Here is a 26,949-nt window from a genome sequence, read left to right as displayed (position 1 = left end):
CCGTCACTTCCGTCTGTGCTTGTTTCCCGCACTTGACTGTCAGTTTTCATGCTCAGCCGTTCAAGTAAGCCTTCAGTCTAATCGCTGCCAAAATGTATAAAAAAAACACAAACGTCTCTGGAGAGCCTCTTTGGAAAGTGGGAGAGACTCAATGCAGAAAAAGTAAACACATATTTAACAAGTAATTTTATTCGTTTGTGAAACTTTTTAATCTAAAAAAAAAAACTAAACTAAAATTATTTTAACGTGTGCAATGACCGGTCCGTAGAAAAATTTCTTGCGTAAAATCAGTCTGTAGAGCAAAAAAGGTTGGGGACCGCTGACTTAAAGGTTCTCAGTTGCACAGAGAAGTACAGAATCATTTTCACAAAATCTAGTTACTGTCAAAAGGTTATCTTTGGCATTTTAAAAAATGTAGACATGTAGAATAAAGTGTTTTTGAAGAAATATTCCTATTTTTTTAGGATAGATTTGGTTGTTTTTTGCAGATGACACTAAAAAAGAAACAACTAGCTCAAGGACATTAAAAGTTAAAAATATTATTCTTCAGGTTTTTACAGTTTCTTGCTTTGATAAATGGTGTAATTCCGACGATTTCCTAAAGAGTAGCACTGCATTCAGGATCACTTTTGTTTGGGGGTTCAGAGGGTTAGGAAATGGAAAATTATAAACCAACAAATGTATGGATTCAGTCCTCTGGGGAAGGAAATAAAACCTAAAACACCTTAAATTTGTATTGGGATTAATAAAAAAAAACTGAGGTAAACCATCAGCCATATCTGTCAAATACAGACCTCCACACTCCTCTATGATCTCGGCAATAGTGCTGGCTTCGTCTCCCGCCATGATGAGGATATTCTTGAGGCCGTCCAGGACAACCTGCACGACCTGGGAGTCCTTCACCGACAGCAGGTTACAGAACGGAGGGATGACGTTCTGCTCCACCAAGAACTCCACCTACACAAACCCACACATACACACCACATCCATACTTGATTACAACATAGGAACATGGTTACAAGTGTGGACAGTGTCTCTGCAATTCACTCACAATGACTTCATAACTTGACAAGTCAACACTGCCTAGCTTCATCCTTCAGTGATGAAGTGTAAATGATGAAATCCTATATGTCTGGCATGCTAAATAGGGTTCTGAAGTTTAAATAAAATATTTAAAAATATACATCTCCTTGATAGTAACAAATACTGTTAAGCACAATCGGCAAATTTGCTCACCTGGTCTTTCCTTCCACTGATGGTGAGGTTGCTGATGGCCCATGCTGCCTCCTTCTGAGTGCCAAAATCACCCTGTAGAGAGCCAGGCTGTCACTGAGATGTACTACAACAGCATACTGCCAAGGTGCACAGAAAATCTAGGCCACTTTCACATTCAGTGTCCATTTCATTTACCAAGAGTCGTTTGGTTATCTGACTACAAAACATGAACAGTGTCAGTGTCAAGTAACGCCAACATTTTACTTTTTAAAAAATTTAGGGTCTGGCATCATCTGTGGAGAAAACTCAGCAGAAATACAGCATAGTAAATCTAAAGCTTATTTTTTTCCCCCCTGCTTCTCCACCATGGACAAACCTTAGCCAGTTGGTGAATGATCATAGGAATCAACCCAGCGTCGATCACAGCTTGGACCTGCTGTTGGTTCCCAGCTGTTATGTTGGACAGGAACCAGACTGCTTCCTGCAAACACACCAATAGCAAATGCTCACAACCAGCACTGGAGCCTCAACGCACAGAAATATTCTTTCAAACATGAGTCATTTCTGGATTTAGCGCAGAAACTCACGGTCTGTGCTCAACTTTCACGTCTTGTATACCTGATTTATTAAACAGTCAAAGCTACGGTAAAGTATAGGTTTGTGTTTGGATTTCAATGAATGCAAACCTTCACAGGACTGAAGACGACAAGGCCAATGTTACTGCTTTTAAAAATGATTTGATTTCAGTGAATGATTTAAAAGTAATTCGCTCATTATTAATCCACTGAACCCCAACACCTGCAAGAGGGTTTGGATGGGATGTTATTAAAAAATATGTCATAGCAAGAACCTATGAAAATAGAAACAATCGTACAATTTTTAACTTCCCCACCAACTAATTGTGCTGCTTTTTCATCTGGAAAAACGGCTACATTTAAGTATAAAATCAGGATATCAAATCAAAACCACTTATTTTTCATTTAAGAAGTTTGATTATGTAAAAATTAAAATGATAATTAAAAAAATACACTCCTTGGTGCAAGTAATAAAATATCTAGAATATGTAGGTTTGTCTTTTTCTAGTGCTGGTAACACTTGTACATGTTGATTCTAGCTTTTTTCCATTTTTGTCAAATAAAGATTTAAAGAAACTCAATTTTCTTTTTCCTTTTCACCTTTTTTAAATGATTTAAGATATTTTAACTGTTTCATGCTGCATAAAATCAATTTTAGTTCTCTCTACTTCTGTTCGTGGTTGTGCTGCTTCCATAGAGGTGAAGGATTTTATGCTGCAGAGAAAAATGAGCTCACAGTAAAGAGAAATAAGACAAAAACAAAAAAAACGCTTGTAGTTTAGACAGTTAAATGTGGGTTAGTAAGTGTAGTTAGTAACAGTTTTCTTTACATGAAAAAAAGTAATTCTACTATAAGCTCGTGCACTGCTATGTAAGAGAATATGTAATGGAACACGACTACAAACCTGCTCCTGTAATATTATACTTCCTGACAGTGAAACAGATCTCTCTCTCATAAGCGCCTTGAACTTCACGGCGATTCTTGAGGCGCACATACCGTAATCCTACGTTCATGCAAAGCTTTAAGATACCACCAGACTTGCACAACAAAAACAACACGAAGGCTGTGGTGTAATACCTTGTTGATCTTCTCTTTAGGGTGTGTGAGCAGGTTGGGGAAGTGTGAGAGGACATCGCAGTTGAGAACCACCTGTGTCTGCTCGTCCGTCCCTGTCACAATGTTTCCCACTGCCCTCAGAGCTGCCGTCTGTGTTTGGGGGCAAAAAGCGGGGCAACAAATAACTTGAAATTGCTTTACTGATTAATTCCAGGAGGATGAAAAATAACAGTGGTCTTGTAAATGCCGGCAGAAGGCGAAAAGTAATGAATTAGGTCATTAAAAACAACAGTCTTACCTGAACTTTCACCTCCTGATGGCTGAGGAGAGGCACAAGAAATGGAACAACTCCAGAATCGATGACCATCTGGATCTGCTCGTTGCCTCCGTCCGTCAGGTATGACAGAGCCCACACCGTGTCTACTAGGATCTGAGCAAAAATACACACAACTCATAAGAACTCATAATCATTATGCCGCTTGCATTGTGGGTAAAATGACAGCACAATGCACAGAGTTTGTTTCAATCAATATAAATCAGTAAACACAAAAGGACACTTGGACACTCGCATTTGAGTCTGATACTTACATTTATATCAGTGTGATATATTAGCACACAGAGGGCTGGCAAAATCTGCAGGGAAAGAAAAGTAGGTTGTGAGTGGGATGGACGTAGGCAGTGGAATAGATGGATACATGAAGGTAAGACAGAAAAAAAAAAAAACAGGGCAGTGCAAAGAGACAAAAAGAGTCACACAGGGACAAAGCTGTCAACCAGAATCCAATTGATGCCAAAAGAGCTTTAAAGTCAGAAATTCTCCTGGGTGATGAGGCTGATTTGGCTACTGAAAAGGCGCTGCAGAAGCTCTTTGTGACTCAGCCTGCAGTGTCACAGTCAACTGCAAAGAAACACATCCATCTGTCTGGCACATGAAAAGCCGGCGCACAAGCAAACATACAGACACACCCACCTCTTGCACAGTCTCCATGGGTGGTGGTGGATCCTTGTTGCGGCAGAGGTTAACGATGACCCAGGTAACGTTGCGGAGGAAGGTGATGGGGATTGATGGGTTGATGAAAGAGAGCAGGGGCTTGACCACGCCCAGGGCGATGACGTAATCCCTGCACTGTGGACCATCACCTGGGGGGGAGGATGTACGCAGGTTAACATAACTCTGCATAGTTGCTTTCAAATACTGTACACACTTCTATCACTTACCTATAATGTTTCCTAAAGCCCATACAGCCTGTTCACATACGTTCTGGTGAGGAGAGTGTAGCAGTCGCAGGAACAAGGGCACTGCATCTAGACGCACAAACATCAACACATCAAAAACTTGCCCAAGCTGACAACACATATCCATTACTGTGTCACATCTTCTCTACATAACATCCGATCTGAACTCGGGTCCGGCTGATATGGATTTTTTGAGGCCGATGCCGATTCCGATATTTGGTCATTTTTCTTTCTATGGAACATGCATGAGTATAGCTGCCAGCTGTACTGATGAATTTATCTTTAGATTTAGGCCACAGGTGTATGCTGTATATAGGCAACATAATGAGTTTGGCAAAACATTACATATGCAGCCCTCTGATGCCCTTTAACGTTAAATCACATTTTCTCTACTCCATTATTTTCTTCGCCATGAAGTCATGACTCATATGAACCAAAATAAAAAACCAGAGACGCCTTTTCTCAGATGTCAAAACATGTCATCTTTGACAGAGTTGCATTTTAAATATCTAATAGTCACAAATAGCTCCTCCTTAATGCGCCTCAACACACAGCTGACGGAGTGATGAACGGTCGTCCTGCACTCTCAAAGACTGTGCTGTCTTTAAAGTTGATGAGAATAAGGTAATAAAAATGTAAGTTAAATAAGCAAGTTAAAAAGTTGGATACAAAGTTTAAAAAGTTGTTTCTGTAGTTCTCTGAAAACCCGTCAGAGTGAAGCTCTATGCGCTGTTCTGGTTTAAGAATTTGCGGCAGAGTGAGCGATCTTACCGCTGTATGTTCGTAGGCTATCTTAATTTTTGTCATCTCCTTGAGTCAAATTTGATTGAAGTGTTTTATACACTTTCGCCTTGGAGAATATTTGTCTTTTTACAAAATCAAATTGTACAAAATGAATGTACGAAAGCGACTGTGACACTTAACAGCATTTATTGTTTTATGAAAAATTAAGAATATATTTGCGTTTAATCAGCAAAACTCCAGCCGATGATGATTATTTTGAAAAGGGCTGTAATCGGCCGATTTAATCAGCCAGCTAATAAATCAGTCGGGCCCTAATCTGAGCCTAAGTAGGGTTATCAAGAAAAAAGTACTGATTCTGAACTGGTTACCGGCCCTGTTCCTGAGGAATGTGTACTCTAAGGCTGAATTCAAAATGTCCACCATTTGCCTGGACTGTGAAGGGATGAAATGAAATGGGCCTTACACCACCTCACACGTTTCCATGGAGATGAATGGAAATTTGTGACCCTGTAACTCATTTTGAACTTGTTTTGTGAATGGTGCTTTCAAGTAGTCACACTGGCAACTTGCAACATGTGCAGCTGAATTAGGGAGTAGATGATGATTATTGGGGGCCGACGGGGGTTATTTTCCACGTTTCCATCACACAGGCAGCTAATTCTACACTGACATTTGGTGCTTCCCTTGCCAATTATTGTGGATTGTGAACAAGCTAAAAACAAACATTGTATCCACAAATAAAGCGCTTCAGCTGCGTTTTTGCGTATCTGACAGAACAATAGGCCTCTGTGTTAATTAGTACACTTATCTACGCCATCAGCCTAACAGCTTGCGTGTCACATGCACTATACGCACATAGCCGTGGCCAGAAGGCTTCAAGTTTATTTTTCAATTCACGCACATTACTACAGTCATTGTGACTTGGGCTCATACCATTTCCAAATACAGACGATCAATTCTCAACACTATCTAAATGCTTTTGTGTAAACGGATCACCCTCCATTGCTGTTGAACATGCTGCTATCAGTAGACATTTTATGTAGAAATGGTGTAAGCATATGCAACAGTTAAGTCTAAATAGGTAGGTATAGGGACATTTGCTTAATATTTATGTTTTAAATTGCTGACTTTTATGGATATAACAATACAGCAGAGAAAACAACAACAGATGTTTTTTTTCATTTGCTTTGAAAAAATGTAAACACGCATCCCTAATGGCCATAATTCTTATTTAATCATAATAATAATCACAAGAACAAGAACAAGAAGGAAATGTGTTTACTGTCAAGTATTAAATAAATAAAATGAAAAATGCCCATTAGCACAAGTGAACATATTCACATTTACTTTAAATTAACCATTAATGCTAACAGTGCTATTTCAGCTACAAAGCTTGCACCAGGGATATCGTCATCTTGTTTGAAAAAACTTTACGAGCACTGTCAGGAGACAAAGTCACTGAGGTCTTGACATTTACCCTCAGGGTGTGATTTCGGGTATGTTTCAGGTATGTGACATTCCTTAGTTTGACACAAAGTTGTAACAACTCTGTAACAGGCAGCTTATCTTATGAATACTGATCATGTTTTCCACTATGCAGTCATGTTGTTCTTATTAGATAACAGTGCGCTCTTACTTTGAAAGAAAGCCAACATCCAAAGAATAACTGTGCCTCACTGAGTGAAGAAACAAATAAATATGCTTGCTTGGCAGATTGCAGACAGTGTATAAACACAGACTGAAGGGGTAACATTGGGGAAAGACAGAATGTGGGGTCAACTTACTGGATTTAACCACAGCCTGAGTCTGTGCTGACGTCCCAGAGGCAATGTTGGTCAGAGCCCAAGCTGCCTCAAACTGAAGAGAGGGACTGGAAGACAGAAAGAAAACAAAAACCAGTTAAAGCTTATTTAATTTACACAGCAGATGGGAGAGAAAGGGGGAAATGAATAATGATAAATATAGATGCGCATAATTGGTACTTTTTTTTTTTTTTACATGTTACATGTTTTTCAAGGCTGGTTCCAAGCACCAACCACCTAGACAATAAACTTGTCTGTTTTGGGCCTTCCAGTATCAAAAAGGCTTTTTGGAACATACATATCAAACCTATTTTAATCAAAATTGTGCTGCTCATAAAGGCACACAGTTTGATAGAACTGGTCTCTTTATACAAAGACAAATAATAATTCATACTATAAGTGCAAACCTCGAACAAAAACATTGTGGTGGAGAACATGTGACTCCAGATACGTGGTCTAGATATCATGCAGTTTTGCAAGCTGAGGCTGTGCTCAAAATGGAGGACGATCATGAAATGATTTTACGAAAAACTGATGCAACACAACATATTAGAAATCACACACTTGCAAGTGATCCTCACACCACCCACGAGCCAAATGCTAGTAAGATGTGGCAGAGGATGGTCTACCCCATTAAACGTTTCATCAGGCAGTCGACCATGATGTGGAGTTCCTACTGTTTCCTGAAGCTTTATCTTCTTTAGCTGAGATGTAAAGCAGTAAACAGGGCGTGGTGTTCTTTGCATTGTAACCAGCCACTGTAGTTACCTCCAGACTGAATAGCTTTATTTCTGCCTTGTCATACATTCACAGATGTCATTTAAAGTGCTGCCGTTGCTGGTTTTCATGCAGCACAGTTTATTGTGAAGCTGTATGTCAAACTGAACTAGCTTTGCTTTCTGTTTATTATTTCTCAATGATTACTCATGCATCATAACGCAAGAATGTAAAAACAACAAATGTCCAATACAAGCTTCGATTCTAACATGATGCTATCTGCTGATGGTTGTTATGGTAAAGCCCTTACAATTTCTTCCTTAAATGTTCTTCCAGCCCTACTATTCAATCACTCCCCCCTCAGTGAACACAAGGTCCTGGGAATTGGGGAACTCCGAGAGACAGGAATGTTGATATATTTGGCTTGGCCTGTACTGAGAGGACCAGCCAGCTGCCCTGCATGCCTCCACACACTCTCACGTGTGGACACAGTGGGAAACACAGCCTCATGCACACAAAGCCTCTGTTGGAGCACAAACCTGATGCAGCAGCAGCATCAGTAATCTATAAAAAAGAAAAAAAAAATGCACAGCAGTCTTCACTCACAGTTAAACACTACAGACTGCTTTGGAGGCAGACTTACTTGTCGTCCCTTTCCAGGCATTTGACTAAAATGGGCAGGATCCCAGACTTTATCAAGTCATCAATGGGAGGGTTTCTGTCACTCGAGAGCAGTTTTCTGATAAAAAGGAGACACAAAATTAAGAACAGAATATACAAAAACAGCTGCTGTCTGTATATATGTGTGTTTTGTGGGAAACTCACCTGGCTGCCTGTACAGCACTGAGCTGTATAACTGCATTATCACTGGTAGCATTCTGTAGTGACAAGTAACCATAGTACAGATTACTACTACATAACTGACCAACAGTTAAGATGCTATTGCTGAGACGTTTGGGAAAGGTTAATGCATGACTGAAACCTTGAATGATGTAAACTCTTACCTGTAAGATGGCATCAAGCGTGACATTTTGCTGCACAAAGAGAAATGCAAAAGAACTGTTACAATATGCTAAGCACATTATCGTCTACAATCACAAAATAAAGAACCAGCTGAAAACGCACACTACAAACTTATACAAAATGGTGCATTTTAGTTGTGTTATATACAGGTTTGATAGTTAATAGCCTGTATTTTATAAGGAACAGACATATCTGCTATGTAACGGTGATAACAGGTGCTTTACAGCTCTCATGAGACTTTGACAGCTCTTCTATGCTTTACACACAAGGCAAAAAACACTGGGTGAAATGACCATTGTAGGCAAAAAAAAGAAATGAAAACCAACAACAAGAAAAAAACAGGCATAAATCACTTGGAAAAGATGGATTAGTAACAGATTTACAAGAAAAATATCACATATTTATGAGGAAAAAAAATTGAATATTCTCAGATCATGAAGTAAAATTCTGAGACTTAAGTTATGAATGAACATTTTTTTAAAAACCCGCATCAAGAAACCCTACAGCTTCACTATGCAAAGCTGAATCAACCTCATCACATCACAGACGTCCCTGATAAACAGGAAATGCCAAATGCCAAATGCGCCGTTGTAAGGATTTGAAACATCATCAAACATGGCCTTGCATCCATCTAGTTTCTGATGCACAGAAACTATCGCCTCATCCAAATCAGTATGTCGTTTGTGTTTACAATGCATCTTCAAAGTCTGGATAAATATGATATTAAGGTGATTAGAGGCTAGAATCACGAGCATTTCTTTATTGCTAAATCCAGCTACAAAGTACAATTTGATTATCCACTGCAGGACTAACACACATCCAATGTCAGCCTCTGTGAGTGATGAGGTTGATCTATAGGTTTCCAAGTCGTGGCATTAATACTTTTAAGGGCAGCAAACAGAAAAAACTGCATCAGTCTTTGCCACGACCACCCTTTGCCTTTAAAACAACACTTGCATGCAGTTTTTTTCAAGTGGCAGGTAGGCTGCTCCAAGCGTCTTGGAAAGCTTGCCATGGTTTGGTGGATTTAGGCTGCTTCAATTGTTTCTGTAAACCCAGACTGACTTGTTGATGTTGAGATCGGGTTCTGTGGTGTTTTTTCAGTCCTGGACAAAGCTGGCTGTATGCTAGGAGTCATGGTTTTGTGGTGCAGAATGAATGAAGCACTGATGAGATGCCTCCCCAGTAGGACTGCATGATGGGTAATTATGTAAACATCTCAAGTGCCTAAAACCTACAAATTTAGTATGGTATAGCACAAATATACATATTTATATTTACAGGACAAAATGCATCATCCCAAAATGCTACGCAGAATTCAGAGTGAAAACATGTAATAATGGACTTAAAACTAAAATCTGTTTTATGTATGAGAGTTGCATTAACAGACAATCCATAGATCGGATTGCTGATCAATCGGCTCGCTTTGAGATCACCTTAACAACTTTCTAACCCCTTGAACTTCAGGGTTCATGCATAGTTTATGCCTGTATTTCATTTAAGGATGGCAGCTTTGCCTCCCACAACAGCTGTTTCGAGGTATTCTACCGCCCACTCTCATACATGTTCACTTGAAGGATGTCTCCGAACAATCTTGGATATGTTCTCCATATATTCCCATAGCAACTTAGTGGTGTTTTGCGCATTATGGGATGTTATATGCTCTGCCATGAAAATCATTTTATACGGTTACACACAATTCTTCTTTAACACCGCAGCAGAAAAGCTCCGGTTATGATCACCGTATATCTTAAAATGATCATTTAGGCACCGACAGCTGAGATCATCTCTCCTTATAGACAGTCTTTAACCATCTGGACCAGCCAGTGTAGCACAGAAGTCATCGGTGATTAAAACTGTTTCAAAATGAGTTTTTCATGCATTTTTGAGTCTCTGCAAATGTTTTAGGGGTGGCTCAGCTTTAAGTACAAACGTCCAGGCTCTAAAGGATCCTGCATCAAGAGGATGGAGCAGCTTCAAACCTCACTGGCTGCACAACAGTCTCTTTTCTACAGCTGCCCGTTTAACACTAACAATTTGTGTGATAGATTCCTTAATAACCTTCTAACTGACAGAACTGGCCTATGTTCAGAATCGCTCTCAAATCTTTTCACAGATTGATGATCTCTCTTCAGTTTCGCAAAATATCAGCGGTTTTCAGGCCTTTTGCAAGACAGTGCACCAGTTTAGATTCTTTCTTTTCTTCGGAAAGCTCTTTCATCCTCCCTGCAATGCATGAGAAGTGTGACTCACCGAATAATGGGGAACCTCCTATTTTTAAGTTAAGATCACCTACGAAACTAACAAACCAGGTTGAAAGAGATGGCATTTGTCTAAAAAGATAAGAAAAATTAATCTAGCAAAAACTAAAAAAGCACATGCTTTTATTTGATTGAAATCCTACCGAGGTGTTCACTGCATTGTCAGCGTGAAGCACGGTTTGCAGATTGATTAGAATAAATTCATTTTATCCATTCAAATAGGAGACTAGAAAGCTTGAAAGGGGTTGAAAATCTTCACGATGCACTGTAAATAAAATCCAGTGCCCTCTGGATTTTAACTCTTCAGACACGTTACCCAGATAGCCTGGTCGCACAGCATCTCTCCCACTGAAGCACAGACCCACCACACACCCACACTTACTCCTTTGAAGTCTGAGTCGACGTCAGAGTCCTCCAGACTCTCCTCCAGCGGGACATTTCTCTTCTTCAGTAAATGTTCGTCTCGTTTGTTCTGACAAGAGGATAAAAGACAGAAGAGGGATGAGGGGTGGGGATGAAAGCGTTCATTAATGCATTCATGAATTCTTAAAGTCACAGCGAATCTAGGCCTACCGCAAAAAAAAATCTAAACTTTTACTTTATGGAGAACAGCTTCTTGGCAGAATTCCTGCTCGAAAAGGTTAATCCAGAGAAAACTGCCTGCAGACTAATCCACAAAGCAAACACACACACACACATCTTTGAGGGACGCTGAACTTTAACCCTAAACACACACTGCGACCCCATCAAGCACATATTCATTCGGTATCAACGTACAGGCCATGTGAGTCAGTGGTAGGAGGAGATTCCCTTGCCCTACATTCCTGTGCATCATGCTGATGTGCGTCACTGATGACTAATCAGCTAGTGCAGTGCTTCTTGCTGCTCTGATCCAGCTAAATGGAATGCGCTAGACGTGAGACCACCTCAGCTCCCCACAGCTCTGACGTTTTATGTTTTAACCCCCCCTGACTGTGCCGCTGTTCTCCAGGCATCTGCCGATGGCTGTTTGTTTACCAGTATTTTCAGACTATCACTGAAAGTATAAAACCGGCGGCGGCGGCGGCACTCATGGTAATTAAAATCACAAGTTCGGACGGCCCTATAGCAAGCCGTGCCTCTGCTTGTGAACCAGTGTCACCTAGATATTCATTTCTGAAGGGGAAAACGCTCATGTAACGGTCCATCACTTGGAACAGGCACGTTTAAATTAAGTTCTCACTTTGTCTGAGGACACTTTCACCCTTTCAGTGTCTACCTGTGTTTCCTATTCCAGGAGACTAACACATCAACAACATCACATGAATCAAGGAATTTGTCAAGATGACTCCGACTAAAATTACTTTTTAGACAAATACAACGTCCTAGCTTCGACTTTATGATGGATATAATCCCGCAGGATACGTCTTTATTTCTCAAAGTCACTGGGTGTGAGCTATTTGTGATGATACTTCTCACTGTCAAATATGCACAGAAACAAAGAACTCTTAACCCAGCTACGATGTGCATGATTTCTCATATGCGACACACCAAAATCCGCCACAAACTGTGCAATGATGAAAACAGCCCGATAACAATCAGCAAGCTAAAAAGGTGCATGACAAAGCTGATTTCTCAGCCCACAAAGAGAAAGCACTTCAAAGCTTTTAAACCTCCGATGCTGCTAAACTGCACTGAATTTACCTTTAAGATCCACAACAACAAAAACAAAATTGTTGCTTATTCCAAAGATCTCAATACATGACTGACAACCACACAACACGCAACTATAATTTGGGTGGTAAATCTCACCTTACTGAGCAGCTGCTGGAGGATCTGCTTCTAGTCCGTGCAAATCTGACTGACTGTGCTGTATCTGCTATTTTAAGCAACTCTTCACAGTTCTAACCAAAAAAATGCATTAGTATCGGCAAGAAATATCCCATCAGGCGCTGTCAGTGTCCACAAAGAGTGTCTCAGAGTGAGCGTCAATGAAGCGGCTCTGAAGTGTCGTATCACACGCCGAAGTCTAGGCCTAGTTCCTCCTGACTCCGGAGATTTATGATCAAAAAAATTATATTAATATCAAACCTCATTTCTCAAGGTGAGGATATGCATTGGTTGAAACATCAGTCTTAACATCTCCAGCTACAAAACCAATGTTATCATTTTAGAGCTTAACAACTGCAAACTACCCAACAGATAAACTTAAAAAATAAAATAAAAATGAGCAACAGATGAAGAATCCTGTGTAGGCATGGCTCTATCAGTAACAAAACAAAAAGTGGCAGCAATACAGAATCACATCACAATATGTAAAACCCTGTGTAGTCCTCACATATAAGAAAAGCCAGTTTGTTGTGGAACTGTAATGGCATCTTGAGTATTTTACAAAGTGTAATTAAAACAGGTGACTAAAGTCCACCAGAGTGATGCTAACTATTATACAAAGGTAAACACTACACATGCACCACATCATCTCTGATACATTATGCTGATGGTAGTGTTTGGGCAGGCGTGGCTACCAGTGAAACCAGCGTACTGCTGTTCACAAGTCAGTGCTGGTGGCAGAAGCAGAGCGAACGCAATAAGTTACATCTGTTCAGACGATGCCTCTTTATAAAGACGCAATAACTCCAACATGTAAATGCAAATTAAACCAACATCAATTCAGCTGAAATAATGTTATGAATAAATGCGGAAGGCAGCTATAATTTACAAGCAAGAAATTATGACATCTGCACTGTGTGACGTTCAGAGGTCATAAATTTAGGCGATCGATCAGTGAATTACAAAAACATGCATTCAAAACTGAACATAATGGCATGACATCATTTAATACACTGATGATCCAACAATCCTTTTTTTTTGTCCATAGTACAAAACAGATGAACCAAAATGGCAATATGCAATGCCAATTAAAACTTTACACCCCTTATTCATTTTTTAATCCAACAATCCAAACCCATATCAGTGCTACATCAAACATTTGAGACTTGCTGTTCCCAATGCAGCAGAAAATTCACAACAAACTGGCTGGTCTGGAAGCAAAAAGTGACCCTCGCCCAACTGTTGTGGCAGTTCAGTCTAATTTGAAAACATACTCTGCTGAAATTGCAGACATGCTGGGTAAAGTAACTGGCAGCCTGTTGTATTTGGGTAATTCTGCTCTTTGTATGTATGTTTTTTTTGAACAACTACATTTTTCTAATGTGACAAGCAGCTTCCTAAACATCCCACTGTATTGGAAAATACACTAAACGGATTTGAAACTGGCATTGCATATTTTTAGAAAAGCAAATTCAGTCTGTTTTGGATCTACATATGTCTGATATCTTGCCGGGAACAGACCATCAGCTGTGGATTGTTCACTAGCAAATGCAAATATGCAGTTTATTCAGATGCATTTTTCAGTTGCCTGTCTCACATGTGTCTGATGGAACACAACCCAGCTGTCTGCACTGACGGCACGATGGCTTGTATTGTACTTACTCTATAGGCCCGGAAAACACAAGCCAAAGCATATTTTTACACTTTAAGCCTATTTTTCTGCATTTCACACCATTAATTAACTACAATGACTGTCCAATAGATTCCAGTTATTAGTTATATAGTTCAATAAGGTGCCTGAATGTGTCCTGTGTTGACAGACAGAACAGCAGAGCTGCTGCTGCTCTTTCAATGTGACACTCACGCTATGCCTTCTGTATATATGCAGAGTTACACCATTTGGGCCAACATCAAATGTAATCAGTTTAAGGTAATGAATCTTATTTTTCTTCCATTTGTCAAAAGACAAAATCCGACTGTTGTCTAGTAGATGCGCTGTCGGCTTGGCAACGTCTGTAACAATAACGCCAAACTCCAGCTAGCTACCAAGAGAATGAAAACATGTCTAGGTATCAACCCAGTGTGCGAACTGATAATGCAAAGTAGCTGCTGGAAAAAAAAAATGCTGGTTATTAAAAATGACTATTTATTTGCAGGTGGATTGCATATACATGCATACATGTATGTATAACCAGCATACATGCAGTCATGAGCAACAACTGACAGACAAAACCATTAACCAGAAGGCAAGTTGAACAAATCATTTTGAGTATTGTTGCAGAATATGTACAAAAAACCCCCAAAATATTAACAGCAGAAATCCATAAATGCCGAATAAATCTAAGTGAATTTAGATAGTATGTGTTTGTAGGAATGGACCAACCAAACAGGTACATGGAGCAACCACGTGTAATGAACTTAAATGCTAAACTCTGCAGCTTTATAATGTTTTGTACACAGATTGCATCGCTGCATTCTGATCGTTCTCAACTCACAATTCCTGTCAGAATCTTCAATTTCCTCAACACATACACTGGTCTGGAATCAGTGTACAATACTCTAACAGAGGCCTGCTTTTTTCTTTTTTGTGTGTGTGTGCATGTGTAGACAGATGGTGCATCATTTCTCACCTTTCTCAATTCAACTGTCACCTCATTTCGATGTCTTCTCATAGTCTGTAACAAAGAAGGAAAAACACTGTAAATGAAAAAACAGTTTCCTTACACATGTAGATTTAAAAAAATTCAACCCTTTACTGTGGTAGGGAAATATGTATGGTAGCTTTTTACAAAATTTAAAGCAATGCTATGGGTACATCACAAGATAGGTGAGCAAAAGACATCAGGTTGTATATTTTACATTAAGGGACACACCTTGTCACTCACATTGCTTTAAAATGAGAAAACTTGAACAACATGGGGAAAGTAAGGCATTATCTGATTTAATTCAGGCATAAATCTGACACTGCGTATCATTAAAAAACAACCACACACAGTTAAAGGTTAGATGTTTGTGAGACGACTTAAAAAGAGCACAAGCGAGGACAGACAGTTTAACAAATTGCTGTATTTGTGTGTATGTTGGGTTTCCACTTCATCCAGAACAGTTTGAGATGGTCTCAGATCTTGTGACTGTTTGAAGAGGTTCATGTTGCCTTCCTAAATAGCCTCTTACGTAATCTAGGACAGTCATAACTCAGGAAGCTGTGGAGCAGAGAGGTGTCTCCCAACCACTGCAAAACAACAATAATGCCACAACGCTGACCCGCACAAAATGACCCATAACAGGGGAGCAAACACCAAAACACAACAGGTCGATCTGACTATCGAGAGAAATTAATGTAGCTCAGAACACCGGATTGGTTTGATTTTGGCTAATTCTGTTGGTTGATGTCGCCAAAATAAGAGCTGTTAAAATAAAAAAAGGTACCATAAATATATGCCTAAAAAAATGTTTGAGCCCATACAGGTGCCACAATAGATACTCAAAAGTCAGAATGATTATTTGCAGTTTCATTCGATGAGCCAATTCTGTGATAGAAACACGTTGCCAATCCAAACCAGATTCTACATGGTATCAGTGAAAACAGAGGAGGAACTGATGTCCTCCAGCATGTCAGACTTGACTGCTTTGCAATTCAACGCTGCTCCTAATGGTGTCAGAAATGAAGAGCAATCTGTTATGCCTGACCTAAATAAATAAAACCCAAACTGGCATTTTTTTCTCCCCCCCTGCTGTAGTCTGAGTCATCCATTTACAAAAACTCAAATTCATGCAGAGGCTCTTAAGAGGACCCAGGTCAGACATCCAAGATGCCTGAAATAGCATCAGGAATGCACTTGGCAAAGTCTGTCTGTCATAGTAGCCATGTGCTTGTCAGACTGACTGAAAGTTTCAAAACAACCACCTTACTGGGCACCGATCTGTGCTTTGAGAAAAAAAGATGGTGAAACTTCCAATGAGCCACCCTGATGGATTGTATAGGGCCCTGCTCAGACATACCTTTGTTTTAGGATTATCTCAGGATTACCAAGAGGTCAGAACAACTCAGCACAAGTATGTCTTTGTTGGTAAACCCCACGGCTAAGAGAGATGCTTTCTGATAAATTCCATACATACCATACATAATTTAAACAAGTCCAGATATTTGTTGCTTCATTTGACATCTCTGGATCTAACGCTGCTGGCTTCCTTTCACTTGTGTGAACGCAGCCTTGACCAAATGCTTTGGTCATCATGTCAACGAGCATTGCAGACAAATGCTGTCAGAGAGATTTATAATTAGACGTGTGACTTGAATGATGCTGCAGTACCCAGCGTTTTAGAGCAGATTCACAGGTGTTGTGCAAAAAAGTGATCGTCCGCCAAAACCAGATTGCGTGCTTCATTATAAAGCTGTATTGACCAGTTTATATACACCTACAGCTGCTTTGTGGATGCTTTTATGTGGATCAAACAGTCATACAAAGACGCAAATTCATATAACTTTGTGTGAGTCTTTGTGAAACTTTTACATTTATTGTAACTTTTGTGGCCAAAGAAATGTTAGTTTATAGTGTAAGTAGGGCATTTAGGATAATGTTGGGGACTAATATAGTATTGTTTAGGCTGAATGTGTTGGGTTTGTTTAGTATCCCTGCAATTACCTTGATTTACTGATGGACCTTATAGGCAATATTAAAAAAAAGTCAGCTCTTGCAATTATCTTATGGGCTCTAATTTTGAAAACCTTGTGAATGAAATCAAGTCATTCTGATGCATTAACAGCATTTCATTTACATTGTAGGTGCTGCAATCACTTCTTTGGCAAATGGAAAACTGGTTTATATGAGTAAGCCGGTCTTTACAGCTAATAAAACCAGTAAAAAAAACTGGATTGGTAACAATCAAGGGCACAGAACAGGCAAAAAAAGAAATAAATAATGCAGATACATAAGGATAAATGCTCCCATGGATGGCAAACAGCTTTTGGCAGAGGATCACTTTTTGGCACCACACCGTCAGAGTACACAGACGACCGATGGCGTTTTCTAGAATATGTGATACACATTTATGATCTGTATATTTGGATTAAATGTTCTGACATAACCGTTCATAAGTCTGAGAGAATATTACAGCGTTACATAAAGTTATAATTAACCGATGCTCGATGTTAACTACGTTTAAGGTGTCTGTTCTCACTGACAGACGAGCGTTTATTTAGTTGGAGCTTTTAGCGTTATTCCACATCGAAATGGACCGTAAACCTAAGGTCATCCCATCATTACCATCCGGCTAACCGTTTAGTGGCTTAGCTAGCAGCTCGGTTTAGCTGCCTCACCTGGTATTGCATGCTAGCCGACTGCTTGACGTTAGCAAGCTAGCAAGGAGGGGCAATATTTGGTTAGGGTGGATGTGGAGCGGACATTTAATTCAACATAAACCAGTGTTTTACCAACAATGACAGCTGTATGTGACGTTTGCGGTTCAGCCCTGGCGTCACTTAGAGTCGGCCGGCTGTTTAACATGTCAAATATGAAGATTATGGTGCCGGTCGGGCCCAGCCTCGCCTGCGACCGGTGTACCTCCAACTAGCTAGTTAGCTGCCAGTGACAGCTACATCGCCTGCCCTTAATTCTCCCAATTCCAACGAGCCAAGTGTGATGTTACTTACTGTTCCCAAACATCAGCTACTGGAGATTGATAAGCCACTGGTGTTATCTGGGTAACTATCACCGTTTAATTCTGGGGGCGATATACCAATAACAAGATAGCACCTTTGATGGCGAACTCTTTAGCTAGTTGGGCTAGCTAGCTAGCTGGCTGGCTGGGCTGACTGGCAAGCAGCTGCAGCCGGGGCCAGGCTCCCCAACGAGGCCCACAGACTGTCGTTTTTTTTTCCCCCCTACATAAAACTAATTCGATTCACGTTGTCTACACTCGCGTTTACATGTCAGCTCACCTCGACATCACGCCCTTTATTTTTAAAGCTCTTGATGCGGTGGTTTTCCAAGCCGGCGTTTTCTGCCATGGCTGTATGGGGGGTTTCGCTGTTACTCCGGCTTTCGGGATCTCCTCCGTGAAAGACGAGGCACGGCAGCTCCTGCGCTGCTGCTGGCTCCGGAGAGGGGGGAGGAGGAGGAGGAGGAGGACGTAACAGATCGCAGAGTGAGGGGAGGAGTCAACGCATACCTCCTGTCTGGGCTGTCCTGGTTTCCACGGCTGCTTTCACGCACTGACAATACGTTCACCTGCGATTTACTGGGAGCAGAGGCTGTGAAATCCTCATTTGTGCGCAACAATGACAAATGATCATCAACAAACTAATAAACACGAATCATGAGTCAAAGGTTGATGCCTCCAGAGACAAAAAGTTTTAATCAATCAACAATATTTGGATTTGTACAGTAACATTAGTGCAAACAAAGACAAGCATTTTTTTCTTTTTTTTGAAATATTGAACTGTCACACTTCAGCAGCAGATATGTAATGCCAATACAAACACGACAGATTGACATTTTCAGATATATCTCTAATCAGAGACAACCAGCACCGGCTCTGGTAATATTCTGATATTAGAATAAATACACTGCAAGATTTCTGGACAAAAAAAAAAGAAGAAAATAAAGAGAGGCCGTTAAGAAGAGGAGTGATTTTGAAAATTAAGTAATCTTGATACACAGACAGAGTCAGCGATTTGAAGAGATAATTCACGTTGTTAAACGGTTCCCAGCACCTTCACCTCGGCTGTCCTCCTGGAATGTGCGCAGGTGTTTTAATCCATCTCTGTATCAACTCGAATTGATATAATGGTGTGAATTTCAAAATAATTGTGGCAATGTCCCCCTATTTTAGTGTAACGCAAGAAGGCAACATGGGAGCAAATAGGATAGTGCTGACCGATGTGTTAGTGTTGAGAGCTGATCATTTATTAGTTCACAAACTTTTGCTGGCTAAAAGAAAGAAAAAAAATGTTTTGTCATAACAGGCCAGTTTGATCTGGAACTCAAATAAATACAAATAAATACAGGGTGTATGCTGAGGTGTCAATATGGCGTTTAGGAGGTTACATATTCAAAAAGTGGAAAGCGATGTCAACGAAACATGGCTTCTGATCCTGAAGAGTGGGAACATTTTACCGTCACATCCCCAGTCAGGTATCTACGCACAGATTGTGAATGTAAGCAGCCACTGAAAGTATTTCAGTTATTACAGCTCCACCGACACAAGGTAATGATTTTACAGGTTTCCATCAGCGCAGACTGTAACAGCCCATCACAGCCCAAACGAACGCCCGGTTACCTTCGAGGGTACCCCGACGTCGATCCGGAGCAGCAGTAGACAGGCGGAGTAATCGTGGGGAAACAAAACGAGACGCATTCAAGCCACACAGAATGATAATATCAAATTAAGGTCAAACTGCAGTGTCACAGAGGTTTGCTATGAGATATAGAGGAGGGCGACGACATGAAGAGAGGCTCGAGTGCTCCTTTTTTTAGAAGATTTGTTGTTCAAAGAGGATCTTCTCAAATCCTTGTGGAGCTGTGTGATAGAAGTCACTGAACTGGCAGTCTAAGATGGCGCTGTCATCCACTGGAACGACACAAGGAGAAGACACAATCAAGTTTAGATGTAGTATATGAGGCAACCTCTTAAAACTAATTGTTCTTTATATTTTTCACACAATAATTTGCCTCCTAGTTGTATGAATTGTTCTGTATTAGTATGTAGCATTAGCAGCTATATATATAAAGAAATAAACACTGGGTTTTCTTCATTCTGAGACAAACTTTGTAAGTCTCATCAGGACTTTGTGTGTGTTTAAGCTGACATTACCAAACAACTCTACCACTGCTACCCATTCTTTTAATTTAAATATTGCTATGGCACGCTCACATGACAGAACCAAAACTGTACCTACATTTGTAGAAGAAACTGATTGAGGAAACAGAATTTTGGGGCTTTAAATTTGGAAAAAAACAAATTCTACAAATAGACAACATCTCATCTGTATGTTTAATTGCTGTAAATGCATTTCCACCAAGGCTAACAAATATTTTCTTTGCCAATTTTTTTCTCAATTAGCCACAAAATATTTAGTGACCCATCAGGAAAGGCAACAAACCAGAAAAAAATGTACATTTAAGAAGCTGGAATCAGATAATGTTGACTTATTTCTTTAAAAAAAAAACAAAAAAAAACAACTGATTAATAAAACATCTAAATAGTTGGTGATTAATAGTTGGTTTCGAATTGTTAAATAGATTATTACAGCACTAATGTATCTGTTGAGGCATTTATGCAACAGAGCTGCAACTAACAACTATGTTCACTGTCGATTCATGTGTCAGATAGTTTTCTCAATTAATTGGCGAGTTGGAAGTTATAACACGAAAGAAAATGGTGAAAAATGACAATGAGTGTTTCTCAAAGAAAAAGATGGCATTTTCAAATGTTCTGTTTTGTCCAAAACCCAAAAATATACAAGTATATTGTTATGGAAGTATTCACATATAAGAAGCTGGAATCAGACTTTTTTATTTTTTTTAATTACTCAAATATGAAAATAGTTGGTAATCACTTTAATCGTTGGATACCAATCGTTTAACCTTTGTATCTACTGAAGCATTTATGCACTTGGGCTTCAACTAACAATTGTTTTCATTGTCAGTTATTTTCTCAATTAATTGATTAGTTGGTTAGTCTGTAAAATGGAAGAGAAAAAAAAAAGGGAAATTTGTGTTTTTCAAAGCCTCAAATGTTTTGTTCATGCAAAATTCCCAAATATGCTGTTTGTTGGTATGTAGAATAAAATAAAATTAAAAAAAATCACATTTTAGAAGTTGGAATCAGTGATTTTTCTTTAAAAAAAGAAAAAAGAAAAAAAAGGACTCACACCGAAAGATTATTATAACAGCATGTGGTTAATTTAATAGTTGACAACTAATCAATAAGTCAATAAATTATAGCAGCTCTAATTTACATAGACCCTTTGGAGATACTGGGACCTGTAACAGTAGCATAATAAGTGTGAATAACACAATCAGTGGTTAAAATTCCATTGAGGTGATTTGGTTTCAGTGATCAGGTATTATGTGTGCTGACTCTATGTGACACAGTCATGGCGTTTCGTACAACCTGTGCTTTTGTCACAAGGACCCAGAAATGAAATGAGTGTTGTGAAACAGGCAAGCTGGGTTAAAGATTTAAACCCATGATGCATGTAAATGCAGCTACAATGTTCGATCACTTTGATAATGTTTGGCCACATCCTGTGTCAGTACTGACAGGATCAGCCTGAGCTGGTTCACTACAGTCTAACATATATTGTATTACTAAGCTGTGTCTTACTCAGATAACATATAGCAGGGTTTTTTGCATTGTCATTGTTTGTTCTGAGGGTTATTTATTCTTTAGAAATTACTCAAATGCCTTGTAAAAGTAATAATAAACGTTAACAGTGGCACTTACAGTATCCCACTGAGCCACAGCAGTAAGCACAACATCCCAGAATCCAGCTCACCAAATATTACCATTACTTCAGACAGCCCTTTTCAAAACAACCTACAAGTTCTTTATAAAGACATAAATGAAATGCGGTCACTTTTCATGTTTCAATTACGCTTCTCCTTCTGCGACAAGCCAAAAAGTAGGCTGTGAGAAAGCTCTATTACTGATATTTGAACAGAATATCACCATTATAATTTGGTAATACTTTAAGCTTCAGGTACTGAATTGTTTTTCTCAACTGTGGCCTGGAATACCTGGTCGGCTTAGTGAATGACTCATTATGTAAATCGCTTCTCAGCTGGAGAACCAGCGCCACACACTCCCAAATCAACTGACACACCAACTCTGAGACTGTTATGACTGAAAGTTATCATCCTGAGGTGTGGTGGCAGCAGATAAAGTTTGTGAATCATAGCTGAGCAATCAATTCAAAAAGCAAGTCATTCACCGACCCAGGAGCTACCGACACTGTGTGTTCCACATTTTGAAAGAGGAATGGCAATAATACTGTGGCACTGTACACCAACGCATATGGTGAAAACCTTTTAGGGGTGGGTAGCCAGTTTAAAGTCAGTATATTAGTATTCATAACTATTTATATTGAATGTAGTTACAGATGAAACTCAAAGGGGAAAAAAATAGTGGGATTGAATGACGCACATTTAAATAAAAAGTTAAAATAGGTAGGTTAGGGAAAAGTGAGAATGTCATTATTTCCATAAGTAGTGAAATTTAAATTCTTTAATGGTAAAAAAGACAAAAAGATGAATTACAATGAAATCTATGACAGCGTCCGTGTTGATCCTTTGATCACATGGAAATATTTTCAAGCTACTTGGTAAATTAACAACCTAATCAAAGTTTTTATTTACCGGTGTTACTGTAAAAGGGCAACAGGAAAAGCTGCCACTAAGAACAAACACCCTGCAAGTCTTTTTTTTTGGCAGAATTGTACTACCAGTTGATTTCACTGACTAGTTCAACATCAAATGGAAAGGAGAGGCCAGTTACTGAGATTATTTGCTGTAGCTTCTCACCAGAATAAAACCTGCATGTCTTGATCCTGTCCCTTTTCTGCTCAAGGCTAAGTTTTGATTAGTTTACATCAATCATTCTCAGATGTGTGGAGAGGTGAAATATTCAAATAAAAATCCTTGTAAGCAAAACAAACAGCCCCACAGGAGCAATCTATTGTAAAAAATGTACAAGTACAGCCCTCTAGTGGTGCACAGATGTAATGGCATTTCTAAACAAACTCTCCGTCACGTTCTCATAAAGTTGTCTCAATCATAAGTAGATAAAAATAAAGCAAAGACTAAGAAACCATGGTAAACTAGTCTGCATGTGAGAAAGACAAAGAAACTTACCATAAACAACAGGGTAGACAGTGCCCCGGATTCCTGAGGCAGGACAATGCATGTTCTTTCCATTCAGATATAAATTCAGCTCCACGTGGTCATATGTGATGCCCTGAAGAACACAAACACAAATGCAAACACGCTTAGAAACACATTAAAATCTGGTTTAAATAGCATAAAGAAACATTTTTGTGTAGGCCTGGCTCATCACAGTTTTGATCTGCAACTGATTTTAAAACTACAGCAGGAAAGGTTTGGGCAAGATTTGAGCCGATTACATCAGAAACATAACAAGGTGCATACTGGTTTGAATCCAACAGCAGGCTTTGTTTTCTTGTTTTATTTTCTCTTACTGGACTGTGATAGCTTGAACTTTACTTATCACTGCATAATTATGGTTATTTGACACCTCTGTCCAAGCTGAGAATGTGAGATGAGAGGGAAAAAAATACATGACCAAAACATTTTCTAGTGGATCACAAATGTTGCTGCTTCTCAATTTCATATCAAAAACTTTGTAAATGACACATTAGTGAGCCCAGCAAGGCAAAAGTAAACACATGCACTGATGAATTGGTAATCTGTGTCCTTCAAGACTTTCAAAGTGTGGGCGAGTAGCCTGAATCAGTGACAAACCATGTAAAATAGCCACCAGTGTATTGAAAATATGACCCTTGTTCTTGGAAGGAGTGAGAAAACAAACAGAAAACAATGCACGTGGGTTTTGCACACTGCTGCATGACCCTGCAGGCTATTAGTCATAAACTCCAGGAGTCCCTGCGCACTTTATAGGTTAAATAATAACAACAGACACATGCAGAAATAGCAGAAACCAAAATAACAATGTTAGACTGAACAAAATGACGGATAAAAGGCACAGGTACATGCATAAGGACAGACACACACACCATCTCTTATTGAAAAGGAGATTTGCATAGATTGATCACTGAGTGGCTGCAATATGTTATGAAATCTTGTCATTTTATTCTGGTTTTGAACTAACTGTTAATAAAATAAACCCAGTATTACCTTAGAAAATACCTTTGAACATTTTTGAGGGTCTAGTTTGCTGCGTTTTGTTTTTTATAATATTATTGACATCATGTAACATCACACAAAATGACCTGGAATGATGCTTTGTAGTGCTTCACAAGCCCCAGCAGATGAACAATACACCCAACTGGGCGAGCATCCTATAATTTAAGATGTGACAGCTGGTAGTGTAACTGACCTAAATTTGTCTCCTGATAAAAATATTTTCTGTTTTGATAAAAAAATAAATTATAACAAGTTTATTCCTGCTCAACAGCTATAAGACAAGTTCATGTGTATAAATGTCTTATCTCCACTTTCTAAGACACTTTCTGGTGGTGAGGTCTCTCTAGTAGTGCTCCCACAAATGCAGTCGTTCTACTGAAGGACTTAACGGGTCCCCTGAGTAATCAAGGTTTAAGCATGCTGCATTGGTTTCTTCATCAGCAAGACCAACCAGTGTCATAAAATGAACTGGACTAGACATAAAGCAAGGATAACATTTTTGTGTTTGTATATTTTAGGTTTGAGAAACATAATAATCTTGGACAGATAATGACACACTGACAGTGACAGACAGAGATCTGAATTTGCTTTCAAACAGCACCCGCCTGCCCACAGGACTTTCTGCTGCACCAACTCACCCCAACAATCCATTTGCTCCAACCCCAAGTCAGTGTTCATTAAAATCACATTTTAAAAATGACTTCTGAGTCCTGATAGATAGCTTTGTAAACAAGTCCAATAAATGTTATTTCAGAGTAATGGCAAATGAGTTCTGATTTACAATCTGATGCTAAAGAGCAATTTGGGATGCATGCAGCAAACTCTGGCACAAACACAAGGCCATCCAGGCAGCACTGGAGCAGGCCCTGCAATGTGACTGTCACGATTGGAAAGCTGCCTTAGGGGGGAAAAACAAACAACTGCTGCAGGAATCATCTTAAGAGATTATTATAATTTCAATACTTAGAAAATAAGTCAGGGCTCCAGACTGCAAACAAGTGAGAGTGTGCTAGTTAAAACTTCAAGCAGTTACATTGGTGCGAGTGCATGATGATCATTAAACTGTATTAGTGTCGCTGTAGCTGGCGCAGGCAGCTACTGTGATAACCAAAGTGTTGGAAAGCAGTACGTTTATAACTTCAGTTTTCAGTGTTACTTATGCTTAAAAATGAGGCCTTCGTGAAAAACGGAGCTACCAGCATTTGCTGTTATTTCTGCTCATTTTGGACAAATCTGACACTAGAATGCCCTGATTTACTCTGTTTACGTCATTTTTTGGTCACACACCTCTCTGAGCACATCACAGATACCAACGGCAGCCTGCAACGTGGGCCGTTTATGGAACATCGGTAAATTGTAGTGTCTATCAATAGGAAAATGTTCAGCAAGTCACATGTTTGCCTGTGACAAGGTGGGACTAATGAAAAAGCTAGTTTGGAGCCTTGTATATACAAGATATTATTTTTTTAAATTCATGAATTAGAAATACTGCACCTTTACTTTGCAAGAAATTGTCTGATTTCAGCTCCCATGTCAGAAAACATATTAAGCTCTGGAAAAGAAACCCATTGGTTTACTAATGAGATGTCAGCTAATTATTTTAGTTTGTGTGTCTGTGCTCCCCATTTCTCACTAATTTACCCATATCCACATTCAGAACAAAAGTTCTTTGTTTTCAACTTCATGAGCCAACTGGCAACACTCAAATCTTTTTTAAAAGATTAGCACATCAAACTTAAATACGCAATAAAGAAAAATGATTTTACTACTTACCACAATGTCACCCTCCTGAGGAAGGCTGTTAGCGGGTAGACGATTCTTCTCCTCATTATTGTGGTACACAGAGCCATCATGCCTCAGGACTAGGCTGTTTGTGTCTCTGCCCAAAGGCACTTGGTTAAGATTCACTTTCTGCGTGGCCACACCGACTCCCCACACACCTAAACACAAAGGAAAACACTCATATGTCTATTACTTTCAGCCATCTTTTAACCGTGAAGACTAAATTGCATTTATGTTTATGATAAAGGATAGCTAACAGTAAATTGTATGCGAGAGTCACATGCTTTGCACATTTGCAAGTGAATGCTACCTGGCAAAACATGTTTTGGGACTAGAGTGAAGCTGCAGACTATGAAATATGTCAGGAAAAAAAAAGCAAAGAAAAGCTAGTTTGTGCTTTCAAATACTGCCTTTGTAAGTGAGCATGAATCAGTGAGCATGCAGTCACAAGACAGTGTTGATAATAAACTCCCACAAAGAATGCACCAGAAAATTGTGGTCTGCCAGGGAAAGAAGGCAGCAGAGGTAGGAAGACTGGGTGGTAAAAAGCTAAAATCTATGTGCTTACCAGTGGACTGGATCTTAAACTCAAAATAACTTTTGTTCTGGTGCAAAGGAGCGTTGGCCAGGCAGCCTCCAGTGCCACATATCCTCCGGCCGCTCTTTACAATGACAACATCTGTGCCTGCAAGACAAAGGAAAGAATATATTTCATTTTTCAGGAAACATTCAGTTCAAAAGTTACAAATTTCACAGTTGACATTTGTTTATTCTTTTTTAAATCAAGGAATTGTTTAGTTGACAAAACGTGTATCACATTTTAAAGAAGAAAGGGTTGGCAAC

General features: G+C 39.4%; 2 protein-coding genes across 2 annotated transcripts in view; both read right to left on the bottom strand.

Moving 5' to 3' along the window:
- kpna3 (karyopherin alpha 3 (importin alpha 4)) overlaps positions 1-18,517 on the bottom strand; it is a 22,388-nt gene extending 3,871 nt beyond the window's left edge. The window contains exons 1-15 of the mRNA XM_008289012.1: positions 18,381-18,517; positions 15,070-15,114; positions 11,013-11,102; positions 8,351-8,380; positions 8,172-8,224; positions 7,990-8,085; positions 6,612-6,697; positions 4,066-4,152; positions 3,818-3,987; positions 3,436-3,480; positions 3,146-3,277; positions 2,869-2,997; positions 1,592-1,696; positions 1,237-1,308; positions 795-957 (exon numbers count right to left, since the gene is read on the bottom strand). Coding sequence (XP_008287234.1) covers positions 795-957; positions 1,237-1,308; positions 1,592-1,696; positions 2,869-2,997; positions 3,146-3,277; positions 3,436-3,480; positions 3,818-3,987; positions 4,066-4,152; positions 6,612-6,697; positions 7,990-8,085; positions 8,172-8,224; positions 8,351-8,380; positions 11,013-11,102; positions 15,070-15,114; positions 18,381-18,449 — 1,372 coding nt within the window. The 5' untranslated portion in view covers positions 18,450-18,517. The remainder of the gene's footprint in view (positions 1-794; positions 958-1,236; positions 1,309-1,591; positions 1,697-2,868; positions 2,998-3,145; positions 3,278-3,435; positions 3,481-3,817; positions 3,988-4,065; positions 4,153-6,611; positions 6,698-7,989; positions 8,086-8,171; positions 8,225-8,350; positions 8,381-11,012; positions 11,103-15,069; positions 15,115-18,380) is intronic.
- A 252-nt stretch (positions 18,518-18,769) lies between these two features.
- Positions 18,770-26,949, bottom strand: part of spryd7b (SPRY domain containing 7b) — a 10,694-nt gene continuing 2,514 nt past the window's right edge. Inside the window, exons 2-5 of the mRNA XM_008289010.1 lie at positions 26,675-26,791; positions 26,098-26,264; positions 23,296-23,398; positions 18,770-20,011 (exon numbers count right to left, since the gene is read on the bottom strand). Of these exons, the coding sequence (XP_008287232.1) occupies positions 19,914-20,011; positions 23,296-23,398; positions 26,098-26,264; positions 26,675-26,791 (485 nt within the window). The 3' untranslated portion in view covers positions 18,770-19,913. The remainder of the gene's footprint in view (positions 20,012-23,295; positions 23,399-26,097; positions 26,265-26,674; positions 26,792-26,949) is intronic.

This window comes from Stegastes partitus, unplaced genomic scaffold (genome assembly GCF_000690725.1).
Source record: "Stegastes partitus isolate 25-593 unplaced genomic scaffold, Stegastes_partitus-1.0.2 Scaffold587, whole genome shotgun sequence".
Taxonomy (NCBI): Eukaryota; Metazoa; Chordata; class Actinopteri; family Pomacentridae; genus Stegastes; species Stegastes partitus.
Note: the sequence above shows the minus strand (reverse complement) of the source record. Positions and strands in the feature narration are given on the sequence as shown.